Source organism: Amblyomma americanum, chromosome 5 (assembly GCF_052857255.1).
Source record: "Amblyomma americanum isolate KBUSLIRL-KWMA chromosome 5, ASM5285725v1, whole genome shotgun sequence".
NCBI classification, from domain to species: Eukaryota; Metazoa; Arthropoda; class Arachnida; order Ixodida; family Ixodidae; genus Amblyomma; species Amblyomma americanum.
In genome coordinates, this window is record NC_135501.1 from 199,611,102 (window position 1) to 199,621,721 (window position 10,620).

Consider the following 10,620-nt stretch of genomic DNA (forward strand, 5'->3'; position numbering starts at 1 on the left):
GGACCGGCCGTCATTATGCCTGGGCCTGGGCGGGCCCGTGCAAAATTCGGCGCCGGAGCGGTGGCGGCGACGCCGTTTGCCGATGCGCCCAGTGCGTAAGATGACGTGAACCGCGAGAACTACTCGTCAGGTCCCGCGGTCCGCCCAAAATTGGCCGTCGCCATGCGGTGGTTCAGCGGCAACATGCTGCAGGCCATCGCCGAGGCCCACAGCCGCCGGGTCCTGCTGCTCGTGTTCGTCGAGGGCGACGACATGGCCTCGCACAACATGCGCACCACCTTCGAGGACCCCGAGGTGAACAAGCTGCTGGACGTCATGGGCTGCGTGCCCATACGACTCAGGGCCAACAGCAACGCGTGCCGCCAGTTCACCCTGGTGTACCCCGTGACGGCCATCCCCTCGACGTTCTTCATCAGTTCGAGGGGGAATCTCGAGGCGTCCGTGGTGGGCTTCACGGATCCGATATCGTTCGGCGACAGGCTGGCTTCGCTCATGGCCGCCTGCAACCTGAAGAAGGTCGACTCGGACATGCGCAACGTGAGTGAGGCGAGCCTCTCAGTGGACCGCATGATGCGTCTAAACCGCCAGTCCTCGGCTGCGCGCCTCAATTCAGCCGCCGGCGCCGCACCGGTCGTCAGCGATGGTGCCGGAGCCGCGCCGCCGCAGCAGCAACCTCCGCCGACCGAAGGCGGCGCCCTTGCCAAGCGTAGCAAGGGTGAGCGGCGCAAGAAGAAATTGAAAAGACACGAGGCCAACGTGCAGACCAGCATTGTCGTGCTTGCTGAGCAGTCGACGCAGATCAACATGGACGCTAGGCGGTCTTACAGCGGCCTTCTGCAGAGGTTGGCCACCATGGAGGAAGTGACTAGCGTCCCGGATGCCACCATGCACGCAGCGGCCAAAGTTCACGGCGAGCTGGTTGGCGACCTTTTGTCTTTGATAGCGGACACCGCGGACAAGAAGGTGTTGTCTCTGCCGCTGGTAGAGCGTTGCGAAAGTCCTCGCGATGATCCTGCTGGGGGAGCTTCTGTCGGCAGAGAGAGAGGCAAAGCGACCGTAAATGACAAAGGTGAGACCGCCTCCGAGGTGGAAGGCAGTATCGACGACCAGGCCTCTCCGAAGGGAGCGAAGGCGTCTAAGGGCAAAGACGAGGTGAACGCCACCATGCCGCCCCAGCAGCCTCCTCCACCGCCGCCTCCGCCAGCAGCGGAAGCTGTTCGAAAAATCGAGCATTCCGACGCGCCCTTGGTTGCGGACGACGAAATCGACTCGTTGCTGGATGACGTGTTAGACGGTCCCGCCCTGCTCGTAAAATTCGCAGTTCTCGCGCAAGAGTTTGCCGAAAAAGTGCTGGGAAGCTCACAGTGTGAACACTCCCGCTCGAAGTCACCGGACACATCTGTTGAGGCGACCAAGGCGTCTGCTGTGGAAGCACGGAGACAGCCAGAAGTGGCGCAGAAGAAGCAGAAGCAAGTCGTCAAATCCGAAGCCGTGCCGTCAAGGGCTACCGACGGGCAGCCAAAGAAGGAGAAGAGAAGACAGGAAGAGCCATCCAAGAGGACATGCCAATTGGAAAGCCTGCAAACCAACGTGGGTGATGCTCCCGAAGCCATAGCGGCTTTGCAAGACGAGCAGGCAGACGAGAGGGAACAGTCAACGAAGCGAAAGACCTCGAGCCCGCGCTCTCAGAAACAGCCACGTTCTTCGGACGCACAGCAGCAACAAGGCAAGCGGGGCTCGGAAAAGCGGAAGAAACCACGAGAGTCTGCGGCCAAGGACCAAGTGGCCGGAGACACGAAGAAAGCTGCCGGATCTAAAAAAACCGCCGGTGCAGCGAAGGACCAAGACACTGGTGTCCACGGACTAGCAGAAAAAATTAAGCAGTTCGAGTCTGGTGCTCTCGCCTCACAGGCTACCAAGCCTGCTTCTGCTGAGAAAAAAGCGAAGAAGCCCAAGGGCTCGTCCAATGACAACCGCGCGAAATCACCAGAGAACGGGCCCCGCACCCAGAGTCAAATCCCGCACCCGCTGCCTGTTCCGTCAGTTCTTGAACCAAACTTTTCCATGGTGCACATGAGACAGGGAATCGACACCATCACCGAGGAAGAGACTGTCGCGAACGACTCTTGCCTTCCGGCATCGCCACCAGTCCCTCAATTGCAGCCACCTTCGTCTGCGGCGGCCCAGGCAGAGGTCAAGGATACCGCGGAGCCACTGCCCAAGTCAGCAGGAAAGAGTGAGCCCGAAGCGAAGCCACCGACAACGCAGGTCGTAGGACCGGCCCGTACGCCGAAGAATGCGAGACCCGCGAGTCCCATCAAAAGTAAGGAGTTTTTGACTGCCAGCAACTCCCAGCTGGACGAAGGTCTCGTGTTCGGCGCCGCGCAGCACACTAGCGATGAAAGCGCTGCAGCAAGAAAGGTACCACGCGGAAAAGACAGAAAGACTGCTGCAGCCAGGGGACCTCCGTATCAGCGCCTGCTGGACAGTGACGGCGACGACGAGACCGTCGACGAGGAAATGGCGACCCGCAGGACGCCTTCGGCTGCAGCCTTGAAGACTGACATCGACTGGATGGACGAGATGGCGCGCACGGCGTCCAGGCGGGCCCTTCTCTACCGAGGCGGTGTCGAAGACTCGCTGAACAACATCGTTCGCACCATGAACGACGTGGAAGGCCACACCATGTCTCTGAGCGTCGTCGCTGACGGCCCCAACCCGTCACGCTCGAATATTCACAAGGTAAGTGCAGCCTGGAAGGCTACAAGAGGCGACCTTTGAAGTCGCATGACGGGACATTGCACCGCCTGCTGTCACTATCTGCCTCCCTAGCTTCCTCTGTCGGCGAGCAAGCAGTTGTCCTACGCGGCAGTTACAAGCCCTGTTCTTCATTTACCTTTGGCTTGGCCGCCTCTGTCTAATTTCTGGGGGGGTTGGAGTACTATCACATGGCGTGGCAGAGACAGAACGGCGCTTTCGTTTGTGTCGCGTCTGCCTTTCTTGCGCTGTTAGTAATTAACATCAGGGCATTCTCTTCTTGCCACCCACACGACCTGAGGACCAGCCAGCAATGGTTGGTTGATCCCCACTACTGGCGCCCATGCAGGACTAGGAGTCGCATCTGGGTCCAGTAATACTTTTTTCTTGTTTTTTTATTCAATAGACGTTTTTGCGAGATGTCATGGTTCCGTATAAGCAGGTTCCAACGTTTGGCTCAGTTCAACAAAAGCTCACAAACGTGCCCTTTCCCAGAGCCCAATTTGAACTGCGAACACGGCGTTGCCATGAACGCGCTTCAATGCAACTGCATTATTTGCTGCTGATGTCTGTTGTATTGATGCTGGACCAAACGTCACAGAAAAGATATTTCTCTCCCTGTGGGGTAGCGCGGGAGCCCTTCCGATCCGTCAGCTTGCCCCTCGCGTAGCGGCCTCAGGCTAAACCACACGCTTTGGCTAACCGGCGAGAAAACCTAAATCCGACATGTGTGATATTGTAGCACGTGGAATTTTATGTCGACTCTCCTGTATACAAAGCAAAGTGGTTAATCGCTGCATGCGCGTATCTGGCCCAAGGTTCCAGCAACCACTGCGCCCCCTACGGTGACCCAGGCAGATGGCGGAGCGCCGGAGGTGGCTACGCCAGCTACCTCGCATAGCAAGCAGCATGTGCACGTCACCATAAACGAGCTGAAGGAAGAGGACACCGAGAAGAGCGCCATGGGCGGCGAAATTGTGACCGAAAGCCCGAAGACGACCCACCGCATCTCTGTGTCCGGCACCAACATCCGCAACAGGGCCCGGAGCCGACCGTCAGCGAGTCGCTTGGGCCAAACCCTGAGCACTGACCCCTCGCACGCCTCTTGTCTCCGCAAGTCGGCCAGCTTCACACCGACGGGACGCAGCGACAAACACGGGGATCAGGCAAGAATCCAGCCAACGGGCTTTGTTAAGAGCCCTGTTGGGGTGGCGTAGACTTCAAACGAGAAAACATTACAACAAACTATACTGCTGAGCTGAATCACCCAGCTACAAAGACACACTGCATAGCTTTCTCGTACTTGTAACGAAAGGAAAGACGTGCTAACCATAATTGTTTTGATAATAATAATAATTGGTTTTCGGGGAAGAAAATGACGCAGTATCTGTCTCATATATAGTTGGACACCTGAACCGCGCCGTAACGGAAGGGATAAAGGGGGAGTAAAAGAAGAAAGAGGTGCCGTAGTGGAGGTCTCCGGTATAATTTCGACCACCTGGGGTTCTTTAACGTGCACTGACATCGCACAGAACACGGGCGCCTTAGCGTTTTGCCTCCATAAAAACGCAGCCGCCGCGGTCGGGTTCGAACCCGGGAACTCCGGATCAGTAGCCGAGCGCCCTAACCACTGATCCACCGCGGCGGGTCCATAATTGTTTCCTTGTTTGAAAATTACCGGGCGTTGTGGGGAAGCCGCTTTAATTTAATTCAATTTGTTGAAGCCGTAAGGGCCAGGAGGAATTACGAAGGGCGGTAGCAAAAACGACGGGTTCATGAAAAATGGCAGAGAACAGAGAGTTAATAAAAACAAAACAAACAGAAACTAAGTTAGGCAGCCTAGATCACTCCGTGTTGGAAACGGACGATCAGTTCCAATACCTGTAATCATTTCAGTCTCGCCCTGCCATCTGCTGACTCTCAGGGTCGGCTCAGTGATAGTGTGGCTGCCCGGTATGCTTTTCGATAAAAACGTGCAGCGTTATGCTTCAGGATTGTACAGCTTGCACCATGTAGCTGTACTCGCGGGCAACTTTTTGTGGCACTTTCGCAGACGCTAGGCAGGAAGGGGAAGGAGACGAGCCTTTGTCCCCGCACCGCGGGGAGCGGATTATTCGTTGCTCGGGCTAGGGGTGTGGAAGGGTGAAGGATGCAAGTTTTGAGAGACAATGCGGGGTCGCAAGGGCTAATGTAAACCTCTCCACATTGTACGGGGACAAAGACCCGTCTTCTGTCTTTTCCTGCCTAGACTCTGATGCGGTACGAAGGTCACGATTCCGCGAAAGATGCGCACTACTTTCCTTTATACTTTCTTACGAAGTACCCACCGCGGTGGCTGAGTGATTGTAGCGTTCAGCTGCTGAGCATAGGGACGTTAGGTCGAATCCTGTCCTCGGCAGCCGCATTTCAATTGAGGGAAAAGGCAAAAACGCCCCTGTGCTGTGCGATTCCAGCGCACGTTAAAGAACCTCAGATCGACAACCTAATTCGGAGCCTTTCAAAGTCGCTTCCCTCCCATGCGCACTCTCTAAAGTAAGATACAAGTTTATAAAAAAAAAAATAGCAGTTGGTAACAACAGGCCACGATCCGCGTCGTCCTGTATTACTCCACTAACCAATCACAACAGTGAACAAAATCAGCTTTTTAATGATTGACTGTACTGAAAAAATCATAGGTATCAAAATTCTCGATCTTGTTATTTCGTCTCGTGATTAGCTTCCGGTTCATATAAGAAAAGCTTTAACAATGGTCTACTTTTTGTCATGGAGGAATTTTGTTCGGCGGTCCCGAGTGTGGGTGATGCAGACGAGTTGTATGCCACAGCAGACGTTAAGCTCCACATAAGCATAAAGTAGCATACATTACGTGAAATAACTCCTTAACTTCCGTGCGAAAAGCAAGCAGCACATAAGTGAAGTAACCTCCCGTTGTCGTCGCCACAGACGAGTATCGTGCTCAACCTGCCGGACGGCAGCTCGGTTCTGCGGTCGTTCGCCACCGACTCGTACCTGGACGAAGTGCGCTGGTACACGGAGGAGCTGCTGGCCAGGGTCCTGCCCAGCTGCTTCCCTTTCACCATTGCGCGCACCAACCCGTTGCGCGAGTTCTCGCGCGAGGATTACCGCAAGACGCTGCAGCAGCTGCACCTGGCACCTTCTGCGACGCTGCTGGTGCTACCCAGGTCTGGTGACGCGCGCGCCGCCTTGTGCTTTATCGAGTGCAAATCGAACATGCTAGTTCAATCGTACCTTAAAAAATGCCGGTGGCATAACTTTGCTAACCCTGGAAAAGCAAGCGAAAAGCAAGCACGCTTGCTAAGCGTCTGAGGCTTGTACATGGCAGCTCCGCTACACGCTCGCGACAGCCGTTCTATATAGTATACCCACACGACCACGCGGCTATGACGTGGTATCACATGGTCTTACGACACCCCCATCGAATGTTCTTAAGGTCAAAGGCCAACCCAAAGGTCACCCAATGTCAAAGGTCAACTAAAGGTCATGAGTCAAGGGTTCGACACCAAACTGGACAACATATGTTCATACATGGCCATCCTTGGTTGTGCTAATGGTCGTTCAAGGTGGTTGTGCTGCCTACCCGAAGACTGCTTTACCTAGACAGTGAAGCTTTTCGCTTCAAAACCAAGACCGGCCAAGTGTTCCTTTTTATGGCGAGCTGTAGTGCACAGTGTGGTCCACAGTTACAGGGAACACCTGATGAATGTTACACCGCTGATTAGAAATCACATCAGACATGAACTTCTACAAGCTTAATTGTTCTTCCATAGATTTATGCCTGGCGCTTCATGCAGCCTTTTATCTTCACAGTCATCAGCCGGGCGAAGCGCTCTGCAGCACAAACGCCTCTTCAATGATCTTTGGCCTTGAACCGATCGCGACAACCCTGTCTCCGCAAATATCCTTAGTTTGTCCAAGGATATTTTAGGCCACACCTAGTTATTAGTTTGTTATCATTAGAAGGTGGTTTTGCAAGCGGAAATGGCAACCGCCGTCTGTGAGTAGTCATTGCCACCTGCCCACCGTGGAAGTTAGCACTATGACATACTGAGATGGCAGTATGCTACCACGGATATAACGATATTTCATGCGTTACCTGCGGATATAATGAACCTAGTGTGCCATCTCGGATATACCGAACCTAAGCATGCCACCTGGGATATAATCAACATAGTGTGTTGATCTCAGATATAACGAACTTTAGTGCGTCAACCTCATATATAAAGAAGGCTTGTCTGCTAACGCATTCAAACGATCGAGTATCGCCTAACAGTTATTTGTTCACTTCCTTCGTACGCACTTTGTTATCGCAACAAAATATTGGTTATCATTCCTGCGCATTGCATATCCTGCCATAGTATTTCCTCCTTTTGATTTCAGAGACGGTATCGCTAACTGATATGTCGGTTATCTCTGTGCTGTCGTTTGTGTCATTTTCGAGTTTTCTCGCTTGTTCACAAGGTCCAACTCCCCACATAAGTAGCGGCTGGATACAACTGAATTGTACTTTTCTTCTGAGTGATGTCGATATGGCTACCTTTCATAACTGGAGGCGACCTGCCAGATGCGCTGAAACCAATTTTTATTCTCTTAGTGATCTCTGTCATGGTTCAGATCTGCCATCACTATCTGGCTTTAAAAATAGATGTGCTTTCCAATGCTTCCATGATCTTATCACTAGTCGCAAACCGTTCTCTTTTCAGACTTCTAGCTGCTTACAATTTCCTGATGAGTCCCTCATTAACCGTTAATAACAAATATTGAAAAATTTTATTGGCCTCAATAGAGAACAAAGCGTTCCCCCTAAGTGTCGAGTTTGCTGTACACGGTGCATTTACAAGGTTGCGTGTTCCCCTTAAGTGTGGACTGCACTGCCGCCCGGGTATGCTTGCTGCAGATCCGCGGCCCAGGGTGAGAGCGGGGCGGCGGCCCTGATGCCCAGCATGGGCGGCGAGCCGTTCTGGGTCGTCATGTTCCGCCTGGTGTTTGGCACGTTCGTGGCCACGCCCATCTCGCTCATCTGGAACTTGCTGAGCCCCCAGAGCGACGAAGTGGCCGCCCGCGAGGCCGCCTTCGTCGCGGGAAGCCTGGGCGGCAGCTCTACGCTGTCGGCGCTGCCGCCTGCCACAGCAGCCGCCGCCGCCGTCTTGACGGCGCCACCGCCTCTTCGCAGCGTCAGCAGCGGTGGACTGCGTCGCAGGAACTCCAGCCGCACAGAGAACTTCGACATCTTCTGAGCCGCGTCCGCCAGCTTTGCTGATGCTGCTGTTTTTGGCCAGCCCTGGCTGGCACTTCATCCTTCTTGATGGTCACTTGGAGAACCACCCAGTATGGCTGACGTGCAACATCATCTACGTCACTTCTGGACCAGACTTAACAGTGAGGGCTGGTGTGAAAGGAGTGTGCAAACCGAAATTCAGCACTGCTCACTGTCGGTCAAGTCAAGGACTGTGGAAATCCGGAAAGGAAATCCGAAGATGAGCCCGGTCTTGGCCTGTCGCCAAGCAACGCCTGGATTCTGTTAGCTACGATCTTGGTCCTTGGGAAAAGCGGGCAAGAAATGCAGTCACGCTGGAACACGATGCGTCTGTTGCTGCTGAGGGCGGGTTTTGAGAAAATTAGAGGCGAAGGGAATGCCTCTCCTGCTGGCTTCAGGCGCTCGCATCGCGTTGGTACCTGTTCTTATGCGCGCAGTTCTTGTTCACATGGGCTTTTCTTCTCGAAATGAGAAAAAAAAAGGAAAATTTGCTAACTGCCCGTGGGGTTGTCAGGCTTTCTTTATAAAGTGGCTCATCGTCGCCTGTTGCCCAGAGTAGTTTTCTGTCAACTTTGCTGCTCTAGACAACGTTTCTTGCGTTACCTGCCCAGAACATGCGTTACCTGTCCCGAAAGCAATTTGTCATACACCACACCCTGGTTATATCCCTGCTATACTATACCGGGCCATAGCTTGCCCTCAGTGACGGTGCAAGGAACATTTGCTTGAATGCCGGAGGTAGGCTGCAATCGGGAAGATCACTTCGCACGGCTCAGTGCCATCACAGTATTGTCCAGGAGCAGGCACATGCAGCTTTCTCACGGTTTAATGCATGCTCTCTCAGCATTTTACATCTCGATCACCTTTTTGCTACGGCACAGAGCGGAACGAACAAAAAGAACGAACACAAGACGCTTGGAAACGTAAGGACAACAGCAAATGCCTGCTCCTGCTTCTTTCATCAGTGCGAGCGTGTGGTTTTAGTGAGGTCAGGAGGATGCACATAGCATATTTCTGCGAGATGAGCTATTTAGTGCGAATGATCATTCTCCAAGGTAAGTTGAGCGAATTTTTCTTTATTGCGAGAGTACGCCTGCTGGCATAAAGTATTTACAAATATAGGCACACACTGGACTCTTTAAGGGAGTCCAGAAGGGAGTCGAAGGGAGTTACTGGACTCTCGAAGGGAGTCCAGTAACGTCCGGTGGTGCGGCCCAAAAATCCATTCTACATACGGTGGACTGCCTGGGTACGCTGCGCACCGGAGCAGGTGTTTGTGCCGGATAGCACGCAAAGAAGGGCAGGTCCAAAAGAAGTGTTTAGTGTCCGCCTCGCGGACAGGTGTGGTACAGAAGGGGCAAGAGTTGCCGAAAAAAAAAAGGGGGGGGGGAGCTGGTGACGATATTTCATGACTACAGCGCACTGTGTGTCCCTGCGTGTTTCCGTCTTTGTCCCTTTCGTCGCGATGTATGGTCACGGAATACATTAGTCTCGCAAATATAAATCCTTAGAAGATGAGTCCAGTCTCTTGGCTTGCCGTTGTCACATGAGAAGGAGACTTGGCGCCCGAAACTACCTCGCTCCGAGGTCACGAAGTCCGATGCGTTGAAAACTTGTTCTTTGGATCGGAAGGGGAACCAGCCACTTTCTCCAGAGTGAGGGTAAGGGCGACTTGTTCTCTTCCCAGACTTGCTACTCATGAAACTTACAACTGTTTACTACTTATTGAAAAGGGCGGGAAGGGGGTGCTATTTATACATGCAGTGTCATATAATCAATACCGTCATGCATGCACATGACCATTTCCATACTGTGCACTGTCCCGCATCTGGATTTCTATCACATCTATCTCATCTTTGTGAGCACGACAGATAATGTCCTTACACATGTTCCTTTGTCCGCTGTTTCTATAAAAGAAGCTTTCACTATTTCCCTTTCAGTTCGTTCTTTCTTCTAGCCTAACATTACAGTTTTGTCTACGGTATATATGCAATTTTGTTTGCACCGGGTATACAATGCTGCGCTAGATTTCTTAGGTGGGCGCGATTTTTCCAGAAGTCAAGATGTGGGGTAGTGGGAAATATGGAAGCGGTCACGTGCATGCATGATGGTATTTTTTTTTATAATTATACTGTCTATGTATAAATACCCCCTCCCTCTATTTCAAGAAGTAATAAACAGTTGCAAGTTTGAGCTTGTGTCATGTGTCATTGTGTCCTCTTGTGTTTTCTGAGTAGCGCATATGTTTGGTAAGATGATCAACCAAATGGCCTCAGTATTATCATTGTTACCTGTTCCCCTCGCCTCTTACGTTTTGGAGCAAATTAACTTCTACGCAACAGCCATTTGTTCCCATCTATTTGACCGCCCAAGAAACAAAAGCAGGTTCCAGTACTCATTGCCGTACGTGCGTCCTGCTAGATGAGATGAACGTGTCATATATCTTGACAACAACGCTTGAAGCAAAGAGGCGGTTCTCGTTTCCTTCGACTGACACTGTTGACGCTGCTGTCATTGCCACACCTGACAATGTGACACTGACACTGGCGAGGACACTGTTTCTGTCGACCGCCTGAAACCAACCGGCA

General features: G+C 52.6%; 1 protein-coding gene across 1 annotated transcript; it reads left to right on the forward strand.

Annotated features, from left to right (window-relative positions):
• LOC144133392 (uncharacterized) lies at window positions 1-8,573 on the forward strand. The gene is made up of 4 exons (XM_077666474.1): window positions 1-2,742; window positions 3,576-3,923; window positions 5,701-5,939; window positions 7,673-8,573. Exons 1-4 carry the CDS (start codon window positions 163-165, stop codon window positions 8,010-8,012), a joined length of 3,507 nt encoding a protein of 1,168 aa, XP_077522600.1. The 5' UTR covers window positions 1-162; the 3' UTR covers window positions 8,013-8,573.
• The last annotated feature ends 2,047 nt before the right edge of the window (window positions 8,574-10,620 follow it).